Here is a 25,389-nt window from a genome sequence, read left to right as displayed (position 1 = left end):
TGTTCCCAGAGGCTGAGTTAGAGCGATGGGGAAGGGGGGGCAGTTTTGGGGAGAGACAGGCAGTGCTCACCAGGGCCTGGACACTAAATCCCTTGTTGATGGCTGTGGCAACCCCTCCCTAGGGTAGGGTTACCATCTTCGGCCCTGTCCCCTTGACTCTCTCCCCTCTTCACTTCCCCTTGTCCCTCTAGGAGCCATTTCCTCTAGCCCCCAAAAGATGTCTCACTTCATCAGTCCCCCAAAGGCTTGAGGTATCTCTGCTACTCCTTCAGCGAAGCAGGTGAGGAGGAAGGAGACTGCCGCAATGGAAACAGGCTCCGGGCAGATAAGGCAGGAAGTGGGGTGTGAGGAAAGGGACAGGTGAGGCCGGGGATGGAAGAGGGCTCAGGGAAGAACTGGGGGGATGAGTTTGGAATGGGAAATTCAATGCAACTGGGGAAGTCGAGGCAATGGGGTGGCGGGGTCAGTAGCAGATGACCGAAAGTGAAGTCTCCCTACCCCACTTCCCTGGGGCTGGGGCTACCTTTGCGTCCCTCATGAGTGACATCTCAGGCTGCAGCCCCACTGTTCCCCCTCTGTCAGCAGAAATATCTCTCTTCTGACCCCTCCTGCTGGAGTCTCAGCCAGCCAATCCCTGATCTGGAGGAGGGGGGAGCCCGGCCTCCCCCCTGCTCCCTCATAAGGACCCGCCGGGGGCCGGGGGGTGGCCGGCTGCTCAAGTGGGACGGGGGTCAGAGCTTTGTGGAAGGAAGAAAAACCTGGAGGGAGCAGGAGAGTAAAAAGAAGAAACCCAGGCAGACAGGCAGTTGGACACACTGAGGAAGACCACCCACGAGTTGGAACTCCTTGGAAGGAACACACCGGTCCCGGCCCCCAGGAAGGGAGCGCAATGGAGGCCGCTCACGCTAAAACCACGGAGGAATGTTTGGCCTATTTTGGGGTGAGTGAGACCACGGGCCTCACCCCGGACCAAGTTAAGCGGAATCTGGAGAAATACGGCCCCAATGGTAAGTGTCCCTTGGAAGAGAGGCTGGTAATTAATGCTCTCCTGCACGCCCAAAACACACGCACACGCATGCACGCGTTTCTCCCTTCAGGGTATCTTAAGGAAGAGCTGGGCCGTTGTCCAATGCTCGCAGGGGTAAGAGGATACTGAGAAAACAGAGTTCCGAGATCCAGAGTTTTGGGAGGTTTTAATGGGATGACCTTGATGAACCTCAAGGTGGCCTGATTCTCTTACCTTAGCCACAAAGTCTTGGGTGTGGGGGGCATGAGGGTGAACCCCAAATGAATCTGTCTTTTTCTTCTTTTTCCTGGGTAGAGCTCCCTGCTGAGGAAGGTAAGTTACTGAAATCCCTGGACTCTCATAGATGACCACCCCTCTCCCCCGCCCCGTCCCACTCCCTCCTCCCTGCCTTTTCTTTAGATTCCTTGAGCAAATACCCCTTCCCAAAAGGCAAATCTCCCTCCCTAAAGGTTAGAAGCCTGTCCAGGGCAGAAGTCTCCCAGGCACTTTCTCCTTGAAGCATCCAACCCTTGAACTGCTCCCCACTTTGCCGAGTCTGTTTCTGGACTCCAGGCGAGATTCTCAGCCCTTCTCTGGGCACCAAGCTGCCTGCCCACCACCCTAGAGCCTCTTCACTGCAGGCTGGAGTCCAGGGCGCTCCATCCCAGACCTTCACCCCCTAGACCTTAACCCGGGGCCCTCCCCTTGCCTCCTCCCCCAGGGAAGACCCTGTGGGAGCTGGTGATAGAGCAGTTTGAAGACCTCCTGGTGCGGATCCTCCTCCTGGCCGCATGCATTTCCTTCGTAAGTGTGGGAGGGTCTCTGGGGGCTGGCTGGGGGTGTGAGGCTGGGATCGGGTGAATGCGGGGTTCGCAGTCACTGGATCCTCCCGTCCGAGCCCCGAGCATCCAATTGTACAGACGGGGCGGGCTCGGGAGCAGCAGCGGGTGTGATTCGCTTCCTCCTCTCTCCTCCCCCGCACCCCACAGGCAGGTTTTATTTTAAGCTTTAAGGGTGTTCTCAGCCAAAACACCGAAGCTAAGCCACCCTCGAGGCTTCAAGAGCTTGGAGGTCTCGGGTTACCCCCCGAGCCCCGGGCTCCGGGTCCCGCAGCAATGCCGGCTGCAGCTCGGGGGCCACTGCCACTCCCGGCATGCCCCGGGCGGGCGGCCGTTCCACCAATCCCTGCGCCCGCCGGCGCCCCTTCCCTGCCCTTCCCGGCCGCCTGACGCTGATTGGTCGAGAGGAGGACTCGCTCCTAGTGGCGGGAAAGCGCGGCGGTGCGAGGATGACTCCAAGGAGCACGGCGCCCAGTGAGGGAGGGCACTGGCATCCCTCGCCTCACCCGCCCAGCCTGGCCCTAGCCCTTCCCAGGCCCCCCCACCGCCGCGGGGCATCCCCAGGGCCCTGCCTCCTCTCCCGCCCTGGGGGCTACTTCGCATCCCGCAGTCCATCTGCGTATCGCGGGTTCTTCTGCAGCATGAGTCTTGCTGGGGCCTCTGGAGGCAACGAAAGCCTGCCTGTACCTTGGTTTCCGAACGCAGGCCCCGTCGCGTTAAGCACAAGCTGGCAGGGCCTCTCCTCTCCCTTCTCAGATTTGCTCCTTGACATTTGCCTGCTGCCTGGCGGTGGCAACAGCTGGGGCGGGGCGCGCGCCGGAGGCCCCGTAACCCTATCCCCGCTCTGGCTCCCTGGTGAAACCGGAGCTTCCCTGCCTTGGCCGAGGGGGAGGGCTGCGGGGGTCAGACGGCCTGCGAGGACCACAGGGTTTTTCCTCTCGGGTTTTGGCTCCCGTGGGATGGATGTGGCTGTGCAGGGAGTTGGACCGAGCTTCGCTTCTAAGCCAGCAGCTTGGTCAGGGAAACCTGAAAGCATTCCCAGCTAATCCCCCTAGTGGTGCAAGTCTGTGCGCGCCCATCCCGCTGAGTAAGGCGGTGGCAGGGCCTGCAGTGGGTGGACAGACCCTCAGACGAATGTGGGGCCACAGCGCCCCCACGATACCCGGTCCCCCTGCTGGCTCCGGCGCAATTCTCCCCTCTGCAGTGGGCCACTTCCTTTCTCCACCCCTTTCAGTCCCTCATTACCTGTCATTCTCCTTTCCCCTGCTCTCCAGGTGCTGGCCTGGTTTGAGGAAGGTGAAGAGACCATCACTGCCTTTGTTGAACCTTTTGTCATCCTCTTGATCCTCATTGCCAATGCCATCGTGGGGGTTTGGCAGGTTAGCTTTGACCCTTCCTCACCCCTTCATGTCCCAACACTGAAGGAGAGGCCAACCCTCCCTCCAGTCTCCTCCTCCTCCATCACCTCCCCCATACTTGCCTCTTCCTGTGGTCCTATCCCCTGGTCTGGAATGGGATAGAGTGTGGGGAAGAGGTGAGAGACTGTGACCCACTGTCATTTCCTGGCTGTGTGACCCTGAGCAAGTTCCTTCATCCCTCTGAGCCCCAGTTTCTTCATCCATAAAATGGGGCTAGCAATCCAGTGTGAAATCGACTAAGATGATGGATGTGCCTGGCACACAGTAAGAATTCAATAGACGCTAGCTTGATTTCCTTCTTCCTCTGACCTGACCACCCTCTATGTGTCCTGTCCTCTGCTTCCTGGTTTTTTTTTTTGTTGTTGTTGTTGTTGTTGTTTTGTTTTGTTTTAGGTCGTTTCCAAAGTGAAAACCCAAATGCTACCTTGCTTTGGTTCTAAGAAATGTCAGACTATAAGCCATTTTTTGGTGCTCACTGGTTTCTGAACACTGAGGATAGAAATAGCCACTTTCTCACTTTGGGAGGCCGAGGCAGGCGGATCACTTGAGGTCAGGAGTTCAAGAGTAGCCTGGCCAACATGGTAAAACCCCATCTCTACTAAAAATACAAAAAATTGGCTGGGCATGGTGGCGGATTCCTGTAATCCCAGCTACTCAGAAGGCTGAGGCAGGAAATCACTTGAACAGGGAGGTGGAGGTTGCAGTGAGCCAAGATTATGCCATTGCATTGCACCCCAGCATGGGCAACAGAGTGAGACCCTGTCTCAAAATAATAAAAAGAAAGTAAAAAAAGAAATAGCACTTTCTCTTTGTCCCAGTGTTACAGGTACAGCAGAGCCACTGTGTCTGTGGTGCTGGCAGGTCTAGGACAATATCTGCAGGGCAGCCTCTGAGTTTCTTTGATTTTTTATTTAGATTTTTCTTTTTGAGACAGGGTCTTGTTATGTCACCCAGGCTGGAGTGCAGTGGTGTGATCTCAGCTCACAGCAACCTCTGCCTCCCAGGTTCTAGTGATTCTCCTGCCTCAGCCTCCCAAGTAGCTGGGATTACAGGCACGTGCCACTACGCCAGGCTTTGTTTTTTGTTTGTTTGTTTGTTTGGTTTTGTTGTACTTTTGGTAGAGACGGGGTTTCACCATGTTGTCCAGGCTGGTCTTGAACTCCTGACCTCAAGTGATCCACCTGCCTCGGCCTCCCAGAGTGCTGGGATTACAGGTGCGAGTCACCACGCCCAGCCTGATTTTCTTTGATTCTTCTTTATTCTCTCCCCAAAACCCTCTCACCTGTTTTCAGCTTTAGGTGACAGTTTCCTCAACACACACACACCCCTGCCCGTGTGGGGTTTTGTTGCCTCCCCTGTGCCAGAAGCCACAACTCCATAACCCTGCCTCCTGTACATAACCGTGCCTCCTCCACCCTGTCTCCTCAGGAGCGGAACGCAGAGAATGCCATCGAGGCCCTGAAGGAGTATGAGCCAGAGATGGGGAAGGTCTACCGGGCTGACCGCAAGGCAGTGCAAAGGATCAAGGCTCGGGACATCGTCCCCGGGGACATCGTGGAGGTGGCTGGTGAGTGACAGGGACGGCTGGTCCAGGATGCGAAGCTTTGGGACCGAGGCCTAGGAGCCGCTGGGGGCTGGTCAGGCTCAGATCCCGGTGTCCAGGAGGATGGCGGAGTCTGCTTCTCTTTCCGACTCCTCAGAAGGTCATCCCAGGCCACTCCGGCCACAGCCCCCCTTCACCAGCAGAGTCTCAGCAGGAACAGCCAGTCCTGTCCCTGAGGCTGCAGACAGACCCCCTGCTCTCCATCCTCTCACCCTGCACTCGCACTTGCAGGCAACAGGTGGAACCCGGTCCCTGCCAACGGCCCCATCTCCACCCCCTCCCGGGGCCTGGCTTCCCCCTCCTTCCACCCACCCCAAGCTTGGTCAGCTTTCAGTCTTGACCTCTCCGTGCCCTTGAGGCCTCTCAAAGGGGAAGGAGTGAGGGCAGAAGGGAGGAGGGAGGCCGAAGGCTCGAGCCCCCGGCCATGTAAGGGAAACTCAGGCCCTGCACGGAGCACGGGACTGGGGAGGAGGGAGCTCAAGGAGGGCCCCGCCCGAGGCAAGGGACACTTAATGCCTGGCCAGGGAGGGGTGGGGGCTGGGTGGCTAAGATTACTGGGATTCTGCCCCCTTCAGCGGTTTTTATATTTGCCCTGAGCAGGCCTTCCCGAAGCTCCAGGCCCCTGCCTGGGGGAATGGCTCTTCTGCGGCCTCCTTCCCTATAGCAGACACCCAAGTCACTACCCCAGGGAGCCTGGGGAGAGGGAGTGAGTGCAGGCCGAAGACCCTGGCGCCCCATTACCGCTGTGACAGCTTGGAGTCAGCGCCATGAATATCTATAAATATCACACGGGCTTGGGTGACAGGGCGTCCCGCCTGACTCCATCCCGACCTCCCTCCTCCCTCCTGGGTCCATTTCCTCTGGCACAGGAGGGGGCCTTAGAAACAGAGGGAAAGGAAAGCGATTGGATCCTGTCCCCAGTACCATCCGTGGGACCAGTGTGGAATTAGGCAGCGGCCCTGGGAGGTTCATAGGCTCCTCCTAAGGTCTGTGAGTCTGGCGGGGCATCCACCTCTCCAGCTGCCCCCAAGGTGGTTTCCATGTGCCTGCCAACCCACCTGTGCATCTCCCTGGCCTCACCTCCACCCATTCACTCTCCAGCCTGTGCTGCCCGCCCCGCTCCTCCACACCTATTTCCTGCTCACGCCCCGCTTCTCTCTCGCCCCATCCGTCCTGTCTTGTCCATGTTCCCAGCTTACTCTCCCCAGCTCCTCACCTCCCTGCCTCCCTGAGATGCTCAGACAGAGCTGTCAGGTTCCTGATATGTGGTCCCCTCCATGACCACCCTACGCCCCCTGCTGCCTTAAGTCCTGCCCACTCATACCTTCCGCTCACTCCTCTCCTGCCTTGCCCTCCACTGTTGTCTTGGTTGCCCTCGATTATCTCAATTTCCATATTTTCCCATTTCTCCCTGCCTTTCCTGGCTGTCCACTTCATTCTCTCACCCCAATACCCCTTCTCTCTAACACACCCTGTTTTCCCTGAGTTCTTTCCTTGCCTTTCCTCTTTGCCTTTCTCACTCCTGTCTCCCATTCTCTATTCTAGCTTCTTGTCCTACAGCTGGACTGTCCTTAATTTCCCCTCCAGTCATTCAGTGGGCATTTATTTAGCATGTATTATGTGCTGAGCAGTATGCCTGCCCATCCCTTCTCAGGGCTCACAGCGAGTGGGAAGAGATGTGGGAATTCAAGACCAACTGAGAACAGAAAGAGACTCTAGCTCGCCATGGACACGGGGGCAGAGGGATGGGTGTCACGATGGGTGGTTGCCAGCTTCAGGAGCTCATGCCAAGGGCCTGATGCAAGCCCTGGGAGCCTCCCTGAGACCTGAAGGATGGATGAGGAGAATGAGTCAGACACAGATTGGGTTTTTCTTAGGAAGGAAGAAAATTCCATTCCCAAGTGACCTCCCTCTTCCCTACTCTCTCCACAGTGGGAGACAAAGTCCCTGCAGACATCCGAATCCTCGCCATCAAATCCACCACCCTGCGGGTTGACCAGTCCATCCTGACAGGTCTGTTGGCCTGGGTGGGAAGATGCATGGGGGTGGGATGTGTGGAGGAAGAGACAACAAGGGGGAGGTGAGTGGAAAGACAGAGAACCCTCACTGTCTGAGCAACATAGAGAGACCCTGTCTCTATAAAAACATTTTAAAAATTAGCTGGGCATGTTGTTGAGTGCCTATAGTCCTGACTACTCAGGATGCTGAGGCGGGAGGATCACCTGGGTACAGTGAGCTGTGATCACACCACTGCACTCTTTCCTGGGCAACCCTGTCTCTATCAAAATACAAACAAAAGGCTGGGCGAGGTGGCTCATGCCTGTAGTCCTAGCACTTTGGGAGGCCAAGGTGGGTGGATCACCTGAGGTCAGGAGTTAGAGACCAGCCTGGCCAACATGGTGAAACCCTGTCTCTACCAAAAAATACAAAAATTAGCCAGGCATGGTGGCAGGCACCTGTAGTCTCAGCTACTCAGGAGGTTGATGCAGTAGAATCGCATGAACCCAGGAGGCTGAGGCTGCAGTGAGCCAAAATCATGTCACTGCACTCCAGCCTGGACAACAAGAGCAAGACCCCATCTCAAAAAAAAAAAAAAAAAAGAAAAACAAAAAAAAAAAAAAAAAAAAAACCCAGCACTGGGGCCTCCCCCTGGCTCACTAGCAGTGGCTGTGGCAGTGGCAGCACTGTTTGACATTTTCTTTTTTATTTTTTGAGATGGAGTCTTGGTCTGTCACCCAGGCTGGAGGGCAGTGGTGCAGTTTTGGCTCACTGCAACCTCTGCCTCCCGGGTTCAAGCAATTCCCTGCCTCAGTCTCTGGAGTAGCTGGGATTACAGGCGTCCACCATCACACTCGGCTAATTTTTGTATTTTTAGTAGAGACAGGGTTTAACCATCTTGGCCAGGCTGGTCTTGAACTCCTGACCTCGTGATCTACCTGCCTCAGCCTCCCAAAGTGCTGGGATTACAGGTGTGAGCCACTCACTGCGCCCAGGCTGCTTGACGTTTCCATTCTGTCCCAAGCCTGAAATGGGACGGGTAGTGGGAGAAGGCTGGACGCTGTTGCCCACTCTCTAGATAGCCGCAAGCCCACCCCTTCCACATGGACATAGGGCCACACACACCTCGAGAACTGTCCTGTCTCCTTCAGCCTCCTCAAAAATCCTCCAGGGAGGAGCCATGAGATTCTAGGACAAGATAGGGGGTTCAGATACACTGAAAACCATGGCTGCTAGGCCGGGCGTGGTGGCTCATACCTGTAATCCCAGTGCTTTGGGGGGCTGAGGCAGGAGAATTACTTGAGGTCAGGAGTTTGAGACCAGCCTGGGCAACACAGTGAGACCCCATCTCTATAAAAAAAGTTTTTAAAAATTAGCTGGGTGTGGTGATGTGCACCTGTAGTCCCAGCTACTTGGGAGGCTGAGGTGGGAGGATTGCCTAAGCCCAGAAGCTTGAGGCCACAGTGAGCTATGATTACCACAGCAGTCCAGCATGGACAACAGAGCAAGACCCCATCTCTATAAATTTTTTTCTTTAATTAGTTAGGCATTGTACTGCACACCTGTAGTCCCAGTTGTTTGGGAGGCTGGGGTGGGAGGATCACTTGAGCCCAAGAGTTTGAGGTTGTAGTGAGTTATGATCACACCACTGCATTCTAGCCTGGGCAACAGAGCAAGACCCTGTCTCTATAAAACCACCATAGCTGCTTCTGCTTCTGCACTGGCAGGGAGAAGCGAAGAAGAGGCAGAAAACATTCCCCATGGTGCCAGGGGTCAAGGGCTAGGCTGGTCCAGGCTTGCTGCTGAGCCCTTGCTGTTAGGGTGAGGGAGGCATGGTTCTAAGAGTGGGTCCCCCTTCTTCCCAGAAACATGCTTGACAGTTGAAAGTGTGGTTCCAAATATGTCCAATTATTTGATTTTTACCCAAGATACTGTTTTGCAGTGTACATGTCCTTGTCCCCATTTTACAGAGGAGCACATGGAAGTTAGGTGATCAAAGTCACACAGCTTGTTAGTGGTCAAGCTGGGCTCGGGTCAAGGTCTTTTTAAGAGCAGTGGACTTCTGGCCGGGCACGGTGACCTGTAATCCCAGCACTTTGGGAGGCTGAGGTGGGCAGATCACTTGAGGTCAGGAGTTCAAGACCAGCCTGGCCAACATGGTGAGAGCCCGTCTCTACTAAAAATACAAAAAAAAATCAGGCAAGTGTGATGGCACGTGCCTGTAATCCCAGCTACTTGGGAGGCTGAGGCAGGAGAATTGCCTGAACCTGGGAGGCAGAGGTTACAGTGAGCTGAGATCTTGACACTGCACTCCAGCCTAGGTGACAAAATCGAAACTCTGTCTCAAAAAAAAAAAAGGAGCAATGGACTTCCTAGCTGCCTTCAGTGGCTTCTTCTAGAGTCAGACATCCCCCAGGATGGCTACTTGGTCCTTACCAGGAGCTGTCCTGCTGAGCAGGGAGTTAGGCGCGGGAAGCCTGGGAGAAGGACATGATGTCATCCGAAAACCCCTTGGCCCCTTCTCCACAGGCGAGTCTGTATCTGTCATCAAGCACACGGAGCCCGTTCCTGACCCCCGAGCTGTCAACCAGGACAAGAAGAACATGCTTTTCTCGGTGAGCAATCTGGGACCAGCTGTCACACGCTTAGTCAAGTCAGGTGCCTGGGTTGGAGAGAAACATGGCAGTGTGAGAAGAGATGGCGTAGTGGGGGATGCGGCATGAAGGTCACCTCTTGCCTGATTCCCTGCCTCCTCTTTCCCTTCCCAGGGCACCAACATTGCAGCTGGCAAGGCCTTGGGCATTGTGGCCACCACTGGTGTGGGCACTGAGATTGGGAAAATCCGAGACCAAATGGCTGCCACAGAACAGGACAAGACCCCTTTGCAGCAGAAGCTGGATGAGTTTGGGGAGCAGCTCTCCAAGGTCATCTCCCTCATCTGTGTGGCTGTCTGGCTCATCAACATTGGCCACTTCAACGACCCTGTCCATGGGGGCTCCTGGATCCGCGGGGCCATCTACTACTTTAAGATTGCCGTGGCCTTGGCTGTGGCTGCCATCCCCGAAGGTATGAAAGCCTTTCTTTTCTCCTCCCATTTGCAATCCCATCTGCAAAGACTCTTTTCCTTCCTTCCTTCCCTCCTTCCTTCCTTCCTTCCTTCCTTCCTTCCTTCCTTCCTTCCTTCCTTCCTTTTTTTTTGAGACGGAGTCTTGCTCTGTCGCCCGAGCTGGAGTGCAGTGGCCAGATCTCAGCTCACTGCAAGCTCCGCCTCCCGGGTTTACGCCATTCTCCTGCCTCAGCTTTCCGAGTAGCTGAGACTATAGGCGCCCGCCACCTTGCCCAGCTAGTTTTTGTATTTTTAGTAGAGACGGGGTTTCACTGTGTTAGCCAGGATGGTCTCGATCTCCTGACCTCGTGATCCGCCCATCTCGGCCTCCCAAAGTGCTGGGATTACAGGCTTGAGCCACCGCGCCCGGTCTCTTTCCTTTCTTTCTTCCTTTCCTTTCCTTTCCTTTCTTTTTTTTCTTTTTTGTTTTTTGAGATGGAGTCTTGCTCTGTCGCCCAGGCTGGAGTGCAGTGGCACCATCTTGGCTCACTGTAAGCTCTGCCTCCCGGGTTCACGCCATTCTCCTGCCTCAGCCTCCCCAGCAGCTGGGACTACAGGCGTACGCCACCACGCCTGGCTAATTTTTTTGTGTTTTTAGTAGAGACGGGTTTCACTGTGTTAGCCAGGATGGTCTCAATCTCCTGACCTCGTGATCTGCCCGCCTTGGCCTCCCAAAGTGTTGGGATTACAGGCATGAGCCATTCCGCCCGGCCTTTTTTTTTTTTTTTTTTTTTTTGAGATCGAGTCTCTCTCTGTCATCCAGGCTGGAGTGCAGTGGCGCAATCTCGGCTCAGTGCAACCTCTTCCTCCTGGGTTCAAGTGATTCTCCTGCCTCTGCCTCCCAAGTAGCTGGGATTACAGGTGCATGCCACCATGCCTGGCTAATTTTTGTGTTTTCAGTAGAGACGGGGTTTCACCATGTTGGCCAGGCTGGTCTCGAACTCTGGGCTCAAGCAATCCACCTGCCTCGGCCTCCCAAAGTGCTGGGGTTACAGGCATGAGCCACCACGCCTGGCCCAAAGACCCCTTTTCCAAGTAAGGTAACATTTACAGGCTCCAGGGATTAGGATCTGGTATCTTTAGGGACCATTATTGTTTGTTTGTTTGTTTGTTTGTTTAATAGAGACAGGGTCTCACTCTTGTTGCCCAGGCTGGAGCATGGTAGCACAATCATAACTCACTGTAATCTCAAACTCCTGGATTCAAACAGTCCTCTTGTTCCAGCCTCCCAAGTAGCTGGTACCACAGGCAATCACCACCATGCCCAGCTAATTTTTAAATATTATCAGAGGAGTCTCGCTGTGTTGCCCAGGTTGGTCTCAAACTCCTGGCCTCAAGCGATCCTCCTGCCTCAGCCTCCCAAAGTGCTAGGATTACAGGTGTGCACCAACGTGCCCAGCTGTGGGCTACTATTTAGCAGACTATAGACCACACCCTCTCCCCCTTGCAGGTTCCCTCACGCCCTCCCTCCCTCCCCACAGGTCTTCCTGCAGTCATCACCACCTGCCTGGCCCTGGGTACCCGCCGGATGGCAAAGAAGAATGCCATTGTAAGGAGCTTGCCCTCCGTAGAGACCCTGGGCTGCACCTCTGTCATCTGTTCCGACAAGACAGGCACCCTCACCACCAACCAGATGTCTGTCTGCAAGGTCAGGAGCAGTGTGGGCAGCGCACTCAGTCAGAAGGCTGCCTGTGGGGGTAAAATGGGCCCTCCAAAGATAGAGATCTCCCTTCATCACTGCTGGCTTCTCATATGGGCTTGCAAAACGCTCAAAGGGCAGTAGAACACCATCCTGTCTGCCACGAAGGGGATCAGAGAGGACCCTTGTGTCCCAGCCAGACAGCTCACTCCGACCACCATCCATGCACCAGGCACTACCACACATTGTCTCTCATCCCCCACAATAGCCCATTCAGAGGACGGTCTCATTAACTTCATTTTTTTTTTTGAGACGGAATCTCGCTCTGTCACCCGGGCTGGAGTGCAGTGGCCGGATCTCAGCTCACTGTAAGCTCCGCCTCCCGGGTTTACGCCATTCTCCTGCCTCAGCCTCCCGAGTAGCTGGGACTACAGGCACACACCACCATACCCAGCTACTTTTTGTATTTTTAGTAGAGATGGGGTTTCACCATGTCGGCCAGGCTCATCTCAAACTCCTGACCTCGTGATCAGAATAAGACTCTGTCTCAAATAATAAAATGAAATGAAAAGAAGTAAAATAAAATAAAATAAAACAAGCCGGGGGTGGTGGCTCACGCCTGTAATCTCTCTGGGAGGCCAAGGTGGGAGGATGGGGATCACTTGAGCCTAGGAGTTCGAGACCAGCCTAAGCAACATAGTAAGAGTCCATCTCTACCAAAAAAAAAAAAAAAAAAAAGTGTGGTGGTGCGCACTTGTAGTCCTAGCTACTCAGGTGGCTGAGGCAGGAGAATCACTTGAACCCAGAGGATTGCTTGAGCCAGGAGGTTAAAGCTACAGTGAGCAGTGATCACACGACTGTACTCCAGCCTGCACGACAGAGCGAGACCCTCACAGAACAAAAAATAAAATAAAATAGGGCCAGGTATGGTGGCTCATGCCTGTAATCCTAGCACTTAGGGAGGCTGAGGCAGAAGGATTGTTTGAGCCCAGGAATTTTAGACTAGCTTGGGCAACACAGTGAGACCACATCTTCTTAAAGATAAAATAGAAAATTAAAAAATAAATAAAACGGGATTCTTTTTTTTTTTTTTTTTTTTTAATGGAGTCTCACTCTGTTACCCAGGCTGGAGTGCAGTGGCACAATCTCAGCTCACTGCAACCTCCACCTCCCAGGTTCAAGCAATTCTCCTTCCTCAGCCTCCCAAGTAGCTGGGACTATAGGCACACGCCACCACGCCCAGCTAATTTTTGTATTTCTAGTAGAGACGGGGTTTCACCATGTTGACCAGGCTGGTCTCTAACTCCTGACCTCAAGTGATCTGCCCGCCTCGGCCTCCCAAAGTGCTGGTTTACAGGAGTGAGCCACCGCGTCTGGCCAGGATTCTATTTTAAAAATACATAGGAGGCAGGGCACTGTAGCTCACGCCTGTAATCCCAGCACTTTGGGAGGCAGAGGCCAGCGAATCACAAGATCAGGATATCGAGAACATCCTGGCTAACACGGTGAAACCCCGTCTCTACTAAAAATACAAACAATTAGCTGGGCATGGTGGCGGGTGCCTGTAGTCCCAGCTACTCGGGAGGCTGAGGCAGGAGAACGGCGTGAACCTGGGAGGTGGAGCTTGCAGTGAGCCGAGATTGTGCCACCACACTCCAGCCTGGGCGACAGAGCAGGACTCCATCTAAAAAAAATAAAATAAAATACATAGGAAGCCAGGCACAGTGGCTCACGCCTGTAATCTCAGCACTTTGGGAGGCCAAGGTAGGTGGATCACCTGAGGTCAGAATTTCGAGGATAGCTTGTCCAACATGGCAAAACCCCGTCTCTACTAAAAATACAAAAATTAGCTGGGTGTGTTGGCGGATGCCTGTAGTCCCAGCTACTAAGGAGGCTGAGGCAGGAGAATCACTTGAACCCAGGAGGTGGAGGTTACAGTGAGCTGAGATTGTGCCATTGCACCCCAGCCTGGGCAACAAAAGCAAAACTCCATCTCGAAAAAAAATTAAAAACACCAGGCACAGTGACTCACACCTGTAATCCCAGCACTTTGGGAGGCCGAGGTGAGCAGATCACCTGAGGTCAGGAGTTCAAGACTAGCCTGACCAACATGGAGAAACCCTGTCTCTACTAAAATACAAAATTAGCTGGGCGTGGTGGCACGTGCCTGTAGTCCCAGCTACTTGGGAGGCTGAGGCAGGAGAATCACTTGAACCTGGGAGGCGGAGGCGGTGAGCCGAGATCGTGCCATTGCACTCTAGCCTAGGCAACAAGAGAACAACTCTGTCTCAAAAAAAGAAAAAAAAAAAAAAAGTAACCAGATGCGGTGGCTCACACCTGTAATCCTAGCACTTTGGGAGGCCAAGGCGGATGGATTACCTGAGGTCAGTTTGGTCAACATGGTGAAACCCCATCTCTACTAAAAATACAAAAAATTAGCCGGGCATGGTGGTGGGTACCTGTAATCCCAGCTACTTGGGAGGCTGAGGCAGGAGAATCGCTTGAACCCAGGAGGCAGAGGTTGCGGTGAGCTGAGATTGCACCACTGCACTCCAGCCTAGGTAACAGAGAGAGACTTTGTCTCAAATAATAATAAAAATAAAATAAAATGAAAATAACAAAGAAAAAAACATAAAAATACATATGAAAAATACATAGGGTTACAGAGGAAACCAATGATTGTGAAATATAGTTCTATCAAAATATTTTAAAAACAACTTTGTAATTTGGCAGCATACATGCTTCTTTATTAAGGCATTAAATAGGGAGTTCTCGCAGTGGGTCTAAGCACTATCATAGTGTTGAAGCAGTGGTGAGCATAAATTATGCTATTTTGAGAGATCTGCAACAGCGGTAATGTGATAGGAGGAAAGTATCTGTGATTAAATTGGTGACAGTCACAGGTTTTGCTAATACTAATGTGGTCTGTTGACAACATGCATAACTGGAAGGAAATGTCAAATGTCAGCTTGAGAACAAGAAAAGCTGTCATTTTTTTCTTGGCTGTCTCAGTTCTTGGGCTCCTTGAGGGGTCTTCCACTGACCTCAGGCCAAGAATCCCTGCCCTACACAGAGTTTTGTGGAAGACTACACCCATGAACTAGAAATTGCTGTTCTGAGAAGCGAGGGCTGTGTGGTCAGATCAGGGCGAGAAAGGCTGTAACCTTGGCTCCTGGGAGAGACCCACAACACCTGCTGGTATTTGAAAGCCTTAGAGGAGGCTGACTGTGTAAAGAAGACGGATTCTGCTTTGTTTAACCCAGAGGTTCCCAAGTTTTTTTCTGACCACAGAAGTTTTTTGTCTTGGAACGCATCTTAACAATCTCCCTTCTCGGGAATGAAAAGCCCAGTCTCTGTTGCGTTTGCCCAGGGTTCAGGGTAGGCCACTCCTCCTGGGCACTGCGTTCTCCACATCCCTCTAATGCACAGGCCACAAAGCCAGACCACAGACTTGTGTGACTTGGCTCCTGTCGTGTTTCATAAAAATGAATGAATTCTCACGCCTGTAATCCCAGCACTTTGGGAGGCCAAGGTGAGTGGATCACCTGAGGTCAGGAGTTCGGGACCAGCCTGGCCAACATGGCGAAATTCTGTCTCTACTAAAAATACAAAATTAACTGGGTGTGGTGGTGCATGCCTGTACTCCCAGCTACTCTGGAGGCTGAGGCAGGAGAATCACTTGAACCCGGGAGGCGGTGGTTGCAGTGAGCCGAGATTGCACTAGCCTGGTCAACAAGAGTGAAACTGCATCTCAAAAAAAAAAAAAAAAGGATTGCCCATATTTTTGAAAGTCAGGAGTCTGGGCATGCCTGTACTCCCAGCATCATGGTGGGTACCTGTACTCCTAGCACTTTGGGAGGCCAAGGCAGGAAGATCACTTGAGCCCAGGAGTTCAAAACCAGCCTGGGCAACATAGTGAGACCAAATTTCTCCCAAAAAGAAAAAAAAAGAGCGAGAGAGACAGGCATGGTGGCATCTGCCTGTGGCCCCAACTACTTGGGTAGACTGAGGTGGGAGGATCACTTGAGCCTGGGAGGTCGAGGCTGCAATGAGCTATGATCACACCACTGTATTCTAGCCTGGGCAACAGAGCAAGAACCTGTCTCAAAAAAAAAAAAAAAAGAAAGAAAGAAAAAGTCAAGAGATTTCATAGGAAGATAACCTGAATTTCTAGCTCTTCCTGCAAAACTGGAAGATCTGGCCACATGCAGCTGGAGCTATAGATGGTCCAGGTGCCAACAGGTCAGCTGTTTGCCACAGTCCCCACCACACCTTATTGTGTTCCATCTTATTTTATTAACTGATCTACAGAAGCTCCAGCACAGCCTGCAGTCACTCTTGTTTGTGTGTGTGTGTTTTATTTTTATTTTATTTTATTTTATATTTTTGAGAGTTTGGCTCTTGTTGCCAGGCTGGAGTACAATGGCACGATCCCGGCTCACCGTAACCTCTGCCTCCCAGCTTCAAGCGATTCTCCTGCTTCAGCCTCTGGAGTAGCTGGGATTACAGGCACGTGCCACCACGCCTGGCTAATTTTTGTATTTTTAGTAGAGACAGGGTTTCACCATGTTGGCCAGGATGGTCTTGAACTCCTGCCAGGTGATCCACCCGCCTCAGCCTCCTAAAGTGCTGGGATTACAGGTGTGAGCCACCTTGCCCAGTCTCAGTAATGATTGTTTTAAGGCTGTTGATGGAGAATGATTGCAACAGCTTGGTGGGAAGTGGGTAGGGTATACGGGGGGTGGGGGATAGGGAGGGGTGAGTAGGAGGGTGGGAGGGTAGGTGTTGGCAGCGTAGGCCTCCTTTGATGCAGGCGCCCGCCTCGGGATGGGGAGAGGTGGACATCTGTGTGCCTGCTCTTCTCCCCTGCAGATGTTTATCATTGATAAGGTGGATGGGGACATCTGCCTCCTGAATGAGTTCTCCATCACTGGCTCCACTTACGCTCCAGAGGGAGAGGTGTAAGTCACCCAGGCAACTTCTCCCCAGCTCCTCATGCCCCTCCCCACACCCCCTTTCTCCCTGGGGCCCTCCATGTGGTTTTGCTTTCCTTTCACTCTCCCCTTCCTCCCTGAGCTTATTCTCTCCTGATATCCAAGTTGGCTCTCCCCACTGTCCTTCCTGACCCTCTGCTGCCTGCTCTTCCTGTGCCCTCTCTGCATCTCATTCCCTGTTCTTCTCCACTGTCTCTGTCCCTTCCTCCTCCAACCCTGCTGCCAGCTTGAAGAATGATAAGCCAGTCCGGCCAGGGCAGTATGACGGGCTGGTGGAGCTGGCCACCATCTGTGCCCTCTGCAATGACTCCTCCTTGGACTTCAATGAGGTAACCTCTCCTTCCCCTTCCAGTTGGCTCAGAGTCTGAGCCTCCTCTGAAGGCCAGGAGGAAAGGGTTGGAGGAAGGGGACCCAGTACACCCAGTCCTCTGCCAGCGCGCAAGGGAGGCAGTGGTTTGCTTCCTTCTTACACTAGGTGGAAGGTGGGTGTGACAGGTGGGAGCCTGGGGCACCGACTTCCTCTTCCTCCTCTGCCCATCTCAGGCCAAAGGTGTCTATGAGAAGGTTGGCGAGGCCACCGAGACAGCACTCACCACCCTGGTGGAGAAGATGAATGTATTCAACACAGATGTGAGAAACCTCTCGAAGGTGGAGAGAGCCAACGCCTGCAACTCGGTGAGCCTGCAGAACCCCTGCCACAGGGCCATCTCCACTCTATGCTGCACAGACCAGAGGAAGGCAGAGGCCCTGGTTGGACTGAGTAGAGCCTAGTGCCTGTGCTGGGACCCCACCTAGGCAGTGGACGGCCCCCCGCAGCTTCTCCGCAGGCTGATGTGGGTGGGACCCATTGTCCCTGGGGCTGCCTGGCAGCTATGCCCTTGATGGATCTATGATCACTTCTGCCTGCTGTGTCCTGAGTTGAAGTGGACAAAGCTGGACATGGAAACTACAAGGGACCCATCCAGGAGCAGCCCCAACTTCATCTGTTGTCCCTTTGTTTCTAGAAGCATACTTGTTTTCAGCAGATCATGAGTCCTAACTTAGGATTTAGGAAATGTGGCTGCTGCACCTACAGGGAAAGCCTTTCCTTGCCCAGATGAACCCAGCCACTTCTGGGACTGTCACTCCCAGTTATTGCTATTGATACTTGCTGAATGTCTCCATTAAGCGCCTCTCTCTTGTGAATTATATTCCCCACATTTCTCTCTTTCTCTCTTTTCTCTCTTTTTTTGTATATGCAAAATGCTCATTGCTACTTTATTTAACATAACAAAAAAGCAGGTGAGACACAGAGACTCATGCCTGTAGTTCCAGAGTTCTGGGAGGCTGAGGTGGGAGGATCACTTGAGCCCAGGAGTTCAAGGCCGGCCTAGGCAACATAGTGAGACCCCATCTCTACAAACAAACAAACAAACAAAAGGGCCGGGCGCGGTGGCTCACGCTGGTAATCCCGGCACTTTGGGAGGCCGAGGCGGGTGGATCACGAGGTCAGGAGATCGAGACCATCCTGGCTAACATGGTGAAACCCCATCTCTACTAAAAATACAAAAAATTAGCCGGGCGTGGTGTCAGGTGTCTGCAGTCCCAGCTACTCAGGAGGCTGAGGCAGGAGAATGGCGTGAACCCGGGAGGCGGAGCTTGCAGTGAGCTGAGATCGCGCCACTGTGCTCTAGCCTGGGTGACAGAGCGAGACTCCGTCTCAAAAAAAAAAAAAGATAAAGAAAGAAAAAAATTGGTTGGGTGTGGTGGTGCAAAACTGTCCTCTGGCTACTAGGAAGGCTAAGGTGCAAGGACTGCTTGAGCCCAGGAGGTCAAGGTTATAGTGAGCAGTGATTACACCATTGCACTGCAGCCTGGGAAACAGAGGGAGACCCTGTCTTAAAAATAAACAAACAAACTGAAAGCAACTTAAATACTTATCAATAGAGGATTAATTTTAAAAACTTATAAATTATAATGCAAACATAAATTTTTATTTATTTATTTTTGAGATGGGGTCTTGGCCTGTCGCCCAGGCTGGAGTACAATGGCTGTTCATAGGTGTGATCATAATGCACTGCAGCCTTTAACTCCTGGCCTCAAGTGGTCCTCCTGCCTCAGCCTTTAAGTAGATGAAGCTATAGGCATGCACCATTTCTCCTGGCTATTGATTTTCTATTCCTTTTATTTTTGTTTTATTTTTTGGAGAAGTATCCATGATACATTTGGTGAAAAAGGCTTTCATTCTTTTTGTTTGTCTGTTTTGAGACAGTCTTGCTCTGTCACCCATTCTGGAGTACAGTGGCAGGATCTCAGCTCACCACAACCTCCGCCTCCCAGGTTCAAGCAAGTCTCCCGCCTCAGCCTCCCTAGTAGCTGGGATTATAGATGCAAGCCACCACGCCCAGCTAACTTTTTGTATTTTAGTAAAGACGAGGTTATTTTTTTGAGACGGTGTCTCTCTCCTTTGCCCAGGCTGAAGTGCAGTAGGGTGATCTTGGCTCACTGCAACCTCCGCCTCCCAGGTTCAAGCAATTCTCTTGCCTCAGCCTCCTGAGTAGCTGGAATTACAGGCATGTGCCACCACACCCAATTAATTTTTGTATTTTTAGTAGACATGGGGTTTCACCATGTTGGTCAGGCTGGTCTCGAACTCTTTTTTTTTTTTTTTTAAGACGGAGTCTCGCTCTGTCTCCCAGGCTGGACTGCAGTGGCCAGATCTCAGCTCACTGCAAGCTCCGCCTCCTGGGTTTACACCATTCTCCTGCCTCAGCCTCCCGAATAGCTGGGACTACAGGCACCCGCCACCTCGCCCGGCTAGATTTTTGTATTTTTTTTTTTTTAGTAGAGACGGGGTTTCACTGTGTTTGCCAGGATGGTCTCAATCTTCTGACCTTGTGATCCACCCGTCTTGGCCTCCCAAAGTGCTGGGATTACAGGCTTGAGCCACCACGCCCGGCTAGTCTCAAACTCTTGACCTTGTGATCCACCTGCCTCAGCCTCCCAAAGTGTTGGAATTACAGGCATGAGCCACTGCACCCAGCCTTCTTTTTTTTTTGAGACAGAGTTTCCCTCTTGTTGCCCAAGCTGGAGTGCAATGGTGTGATGTTGGCTCACCGAAACCTCCGCCTCCCGGGTTCAAGTGATTCTCCTGCCTCAGCCTCCCGAGTAGCTGCGATTACAGGCATGTGCCACCTCGCCCAGCTAATTTTGTATTTTTAATAGAGACAGGGGTTCTCCATGTTGGTCAGGTTGGCCTACTACTAAAAAATACAAAAATTAGCTGGACGTGGTGGCGTGTGCCTAAAATCCCAGCTACTCGGGGGGCTAAGGCAGGAGAATGACTCGAACCTGGGAGGCAGAGGTTGTAGTGAGCCAAGATTGCGCCACTGCACTCCAGCCTGAGCAACAGAGCAAGACTCCATCTCAATATAAATAAATAAAAATTAATTCAAATTAAATAATATACAGAGCGCCTCCAGTGCTCCACAGCAATTGCTCAGTTGTACCAATTGTACAGTGCAGCTCACAGAACATTTCTATTATTACTGAAAGTTATAGGGCCAGGTGTGGTGGTTCATGCCTGTAATCCCAATGCTTTGGGAGGCCAAGGCAAGAGGATTGCTTGAGGCCAGGAGTGAAACCAGGCTGAACAACATAGGGAGACTCTATCTTTTTTTTTTTTTTTTTTTGAGACAGAGTCTCACTCTGTTGCCCAGGCTGGAGTGCAGTGGCGGGATCTCAGCTCACTGCAAGCTCTGCCTCCCGGGTTTACGCCATTCTCCTGCCTCAGCCTCCCGAGTAGCTGGGACTACAGGCGCCCGCCACCTCACCCGGCTAGTTTTTTGTATTTTTTAGTAGAGACGGGGTTTCACCGTGTTAGCCAGGATGGTCTCGATCTCACCTCGTGATCCGCCCGTCTCAGCCTCCCAAAGTGCTGGGATTACAGGCTTGAGCCACCACGCCCGGCCGGGAGACTCTATCTTTAAAATACTTTTTAAAAATTAGCCTGAAGTGGTGGCGTACACCTGTGGTCCCAGCTACTCAGCTGGCTGGAAGGCTGAGGCAGGAGGATTGCCAGAGCCAAGGCTGCAGTGGGCCATGATCACGTCACTGTACTTCAGCCTGGGAGACAGCCCAAGACCCTGTCTCTAAAGAAAAAATAAGTAAATAAAAATAAACAAACAATGAAAGTTTTTTTTCTTTTATCTGAGATGGAGTCTTGCTTTGTCACACAGGCTGGAGTGCAATGGCGCGATCTTGGCTCACTGAAACCTGTGCCCGGCTAATTTTTGTATTTTTAGTAGAGATGGGGTTTCACCTTGTTGGCCAGGCTGGTCTCGAAATCCTGACCTCAAGTGATTCACCCGCCTCAGCCTCCCAAAGTGCTGGGATTACAGGCATGAGCTACCACGCCTAGCCGATAATGAAAGTTCTATGGGACAGTGCCACAATAGGCCATCCTGTTTCTCCTGTGCTTTAACCTGGGACCCTGAAGCACCATGGCAACACTAGCCTTGGGATTTTCTCCTTTTGTGCTGTAGAGACCAGACTTAGCGTTTGTCTCAGCCTTAGCTTGGGGTCTGCTCTGACCTCCAGATTCTTTTTGACCATTTTTAAGAGACCTGGTCTCCCCTCCCTGTCTCCTCTCCAGGTGATCCGCCAGCTAATGAAGAAGGAATTCACCCTGGAGTTCTCCCGTGACAGGAAGTCCATGTCTGTCTATTGCTCCCCAGCCAAATCTTCCCGGGCTGCTGTGGGCAACAAGATGTTTGTCAAGGTCAGAAATCAGAATGCGCCTCAGCCCCCTCTTCTTCCTACTCCTGGCCCCTGTCACTGTGCCCTGGAAGGAAAGTGGTGGTCTCTGAATGCTGTTCTGGTCTCCTAGGGTGCCCCCGAGGGCGTCATCGACCGCTGTAACTATGTGCGAGTTGGCACCACCCGGGTGCCACTGACGGGGCCAGTGAAGGAGAGGATCATGGCAGTGATCAAGGAGTGGGGCACTGGCCGGGACACCCTGCGCTGCTTGGCCCTGGCCACAAGGGACACCCCCCCGAAGCGAGAGGAAATGATCCTGGATGACTCTGCCAGGTTCTTAGAATATGAGGTAAGCAGCTGAGAGCCTCCCACTCTCATGAAGCTGGTGAAGGGCCGGGTCCCAGCCATCCACTCACAGCTCCACCACCCAGATCATTTCCTACCTTGTCAGTCAAGTCGATGGCTCCTTAGTGCAGGCCATGGAATCACAGGACACTAGAGTTTCAAAGAACCTTGGAAGGCCCAGGTGCAATGGCTCACACCTGTAATCTCAGCACTTTGGGAAGCTGAGGTGGGAATAGCACTTGAGCCCAGGAGTTCAAGACCAGCCTGGGCAATGAAGTGAGACTCCATCTCTATAAAAAAAAAATTTTTGGCCGGGCGCGGTGGCTCAAGCCTGTAATCCCAGCACTTTGGGAGGCCGAGACGGGCAGATCACAGGGTCAGGAGATTGAGACCATCCTGGCTAATACGGTGAAACCCCGTCTCTACTAAAAAAATACAAAAAACTAGCCGGGCGAGGTGGCGGGCGCCTGTAGTCCCAGCTACTCGGGAGGCTGAGGCAGGAGAATGGCGTAAACCTGGGAGGCGGAGCTTGCAGTGAGCTGAGATCTGACCACTGCACTCCAGCCTGGGCGACAGAGCAAGACTCCGTCTCCAAAAAAAAAAAAAAAAAATTTTTTTTAAATTAGCTGGTTAAATTCATGGGGGTCTGGGTAAAAAGTAAAATACATTTTTAAAAATGTTAAAAGAAAAGAGATGAACTGGACATGGTGACACACACCTGTAGTCCCAGCTACTGGGGAGCCTGAGGTGGGAGGATCACTTGAGCCCAGGAGTTGGAGGCTGCAGTGAGCCATGATTACACCACTGCACTCCAGCCTGCATGACAAACAAGGCCCTGTCTCTAAAAACAAAATAGAAAAAAACACACACACACAAAAAAAGAAAGAATGAACCTTGGGAATCGTCTAGCCCAGTGTTACTCTAAATGTGATCTGTGCTCGGTGACAAGGTGAGCCACTGGAACCAGAACATGAGCCAATGCCACTGAGCACATAGGGGGTTCAGCTGTTGTGTTTTCTGTAGCGAGACTGTCTTGAGGCAATTGATCTGTGTTCTGGCAAAGACTCCTTACTTGTACTGGACCAGCACCCGGAACGGCACCAGTTCCTCCTTTCATTTTATACAGGGGATTTCTTTTAAGTTGTGGGTCACATAGTGGCACTGCCAAAAGCAGAAAGCAGTACCTCACTTCCAGTTCACATTCTTTCCATGAAAGACACATTTTGGCTAGTTGTGGTGGCTCACGTCTGTAATCCCAGCATTTTGGGAGGCCAAGGCAGGCAGATCACAAGGTCAGGAGTTTGAGACCAGCCTGGCCAATATGGTGAAACTCCGTCTCTACTAAAAATACAAAAATTAGCCAGGCGTGGTGGTGGGCACCTGTAATCCCTGCTACTCCAGAGGCTGAGGCAGGAGAATCGCTTGAACCCAGGAGGTGGAGGTTGCAGTGTGCAGAGATCGCACCACTGCACTCCAGCCTGGGCAACAGAGCGAGACTCCATCCCGAAAAAAAAAGACACAATTTGGGGGCCACGTATCAGGGCTCACACCTATAATGCCAGCACTTTGGGAGGCCAAGGCCGGCAGATCACTTGAGGTCAGGAGTTTGAGACCAACCTGGCCAACATGGTAAAACCAAGTCTCTACTATAAAATTAAAAAATTAGCCAGGCATGGTGGTGCGCACTTGTAATCCCAGCTACTCAGGAGGCTGAGGCAGAGAATCGCCTCAACTCGGGAGGCAGAGGTTGCAATGAGCTGAGATTGTGCCATTGCCATTGCACTCCAGCCTGGGTGACAGAGCAAGAGCCCATCTCAAAAATCAAAAAAGAGAAAAAGGAAAGAGACATGATTTGGGCTGGGCATGGTAGCTTATGCCTGTAATTCCAGCACACTGGGAGGCTGAGGCCAGAGGATCTATTGAGCCCAGGAGTTTGAGACCAGCCTGGGCAACACAGCAAGATCCTTTCTCTACTAAAAATTAAAAAAAAAAAATTAGCTGGACACGGTGGTGCATGCCTGTAGTCCCAGCTACTTGGGAGGGTGAGGTAGGAGTATCACTTGAGCCCCGTAGATTGAGGCTGCAGTGAGCTATGATCACTCTGTTGCACCACTGCACTCCAGCCTGAGGGACAGAGCAATACCCTGTCTCTAAAAAAAAAAAAAAAGGTATGATCTGGACCCATGATGGGCCTGGTACCATCAGCACCTGCAGGTGCTTAGATGAATGAGACATTTCCTGCCTCTGAGCTTCCAAGGCCCCACTGAGGTCTGACACCAGGCCCTGAGGCTGCAAGTCTAGGGTTCAGTCTTCCCGCCCCCCACCACCACTTCCTGACCTTTCACCCCATCCCCACCCTCTACCAGCTTCCTCCAGGGGAGTTTTCCCGATCCCCATCTGACCAGTGGCTCTCTGCTGTATCTCCCCAGACGGACCTGACATTCGTGGGCGTGGTGGGCATGCTGGACCCTCCACGCAAGGAGGTCATGGGCTCCATCCAGCTGTGCCGTGACGCTGGGATCCGGGTGATCATGATCACTGGGGACAACAAGGGCACAGCCATTGCCATCTGCCGGCGAATTGGCATCTTTGGGGAGAACGAGGAGGTGGCCGATCGCGCCTACACGGGCCGAGAGTTCGATGACCTGCCTCTGCCTGAACAGCGGGAAGCCTGCCGACGTGCCTGCTGCTTCGCCCGCGTGGAGCCCTCGCACAAGTCCAAGATTGTGGAGTACCTGCAGTCCTTCGATGAGATCACAGCCATGGTGAGAGGCTGGGCCTTAGTGTTCATGGAGATGACCAGATGACTGTGCTGGGGAGAATGGGGCCCAGGGCAGGAGGGCCCTGGTAAGATGCAAGAAGGGTGGGGATTCAGATCCTGAAGGAAGAGTCTAAAGGAGGGTATGTGGGCTGGGCCTGTAATCCTAGCACTTTGGGAGGCTGAGGTGGGCAGATCACTTGAGGTCAGGAGTTCGAGACCAGCCTGGGCAACACAGTAAGACCTCATCTCTACTAAAACAAAACTTTAAAAATAAATTTAGCCTCACAGTGGCACATGTTTGTGGTCCTAGCTACTTGGGAGCCTGAGGTGGGAGGATCACTTGAGCACTGTAGTTTGAGGGTGCAGTGAGCTATGACTGCACTACTGAACTTCAGCCTGGGCAGCAGAGTGAGACCCTCTCTCAAAAAAAAAAAAAAAAAATGAAGGCCGGGCGCAGTGGCTCACACCTGTAATCCCAGCACTTTGGGAGACCGAGGCAGGCGGATCACGAGGTCAGGAGATCGAGACCATCCTGGCTAACACAGTGAAACCCTGTCTCTACTAAAAATACAAAAAATTAGCCAGGCGTGGTGGCGGGTGCCTGTAGTCCCAGCTATTCAGGAGGCTGAGGCAGGAGAAAGGCGTGAATCTGGGAGGCGGAGCTTGCAGTGAGCCGAGATTGCGCCACTGCACTCCAGCCTAGACATCAGAGCGAGACTCTGTCTCAGAAAAAAAAAAAAAAAAAAAAAAAAGCCAGGCACAGCGGCTCACGCCTATAATCCCAGAACTTAAGGAGGCTGAGGCAGGCAGATCACCTGAGGTCAGGAGTTTGAGACCAGCCTGGCCCAACATGGCAAGACCCCATCTCTACCAAAAAATACAAAAATTGGCCATGCATGGTAGCACGTGTCTGTAGTCCAGTTACTCAGGAGGCTGAGTCAAG

The 25,389-nt window shown here is 52.5% G+C and overlaps 1 protein-coding gene across 3 annotated transcripts in view; it reads left to right on the top strand.

Annotated features, from left to right (window-relative positions):
• Nucleotides 1-711: 711 nt before the first annotated feature.
• Nucleotides 712-25,389, top strand: part of ATP2A1 (ATPase sarcoplasmic/endoplasmic reticulum Ca2+ transporting 1) — a 27,683-nt gene continuing 3,005 nt past the window's right edge. For 2 of the 3 annotated variants that reach the window (XM_026455391.2, XM_026455392.1), the window contains exons 1-15: nucleotides 712-1,007; nucleotides 1,322-1,339; nucleotides 1,728-1,810; nucleotides 3,120-3,224; nucleotides 4,692-4,830; nucleotides 6,799-6,879; nucleotides 9,394-9,479; nucleotides 9,633-9,930; nucleotides 11,452-11,618; nucleotides 16,482-16,570; nucleotides 16,830-16,932; nucleotides 17,147-17,278; nucleotides 21,237-21,362; nucleotides 21,471-21,689; nucleotides 24,115-24,450. In XM_026455391.2, coding sequence (XP_026311176.1) covers nucleotides 890-1,007; nucleotides 1,322-1,339; nucleotides 1,728-1,810; nucleotides 3,120-3,224; nucleotides 4,692-4,830; nucleotides 6,799-6,879; nucleotides 9,394-9,479; nucleotides 9,633-9,930; nucleotides 11,452-11,618; nucleotides 16,482-16,570; nucleotides 16,830-16,932; nucleotides 17,147-17,278; nucleotides 21,237-21,362; nucleotides 21,471-21,689; nucleotides 24,115-24,450 — 2,100 coding nt within the window. In that variant the 5' untranslated portion in view covers nucleotides 712-889. Of the gene's footprint in view, nucleotides 1,008-1,321; nucleotides 1,340-1,727; nucleotides 1,811-2,267; nucleotides 2,320-3,119; nucleotides 3,225-4,691; nucleotides 4,831-6,798; nucleotides 6,880-9,393; nucleotides 9,480-9,632; nucleotides 9,931-11,451; nucleotides 11,619-16,481; nucleotides 16,571-16,829; nucleotides 16,933-17,146; nucleotides 17,279-21,236; nucleotides 21,363-21,470; nucleotides 21,690-24,114; nucleotides 24,451-25,389 lie in introns of those variants that run through there. The other variant, XM_026455393.1, reaches the window with a different exon arrangement.

The sequence above is a fragment of the Piliocolobus tephrosceles genome, chromosome 17 (assembly GCF_002776525.5).
Source record: "Piliocolobus tephrosceles isolate RC106 chromosome 17, ASM277652v3, whole genome shotgun sequence".
NCBI classification, from domain to species: Eukaryota; Metazoa; Chordata; class Mammalia; order Primates; family Cercopithecidae; genus Piliocolobus; species Piliocolobus tephrosceles.
The sequence above is the reverse complement of the archived record's forward strand: the minus strand, read 5'-3'. Positions and strand labels throughout refer to the sequence as shown.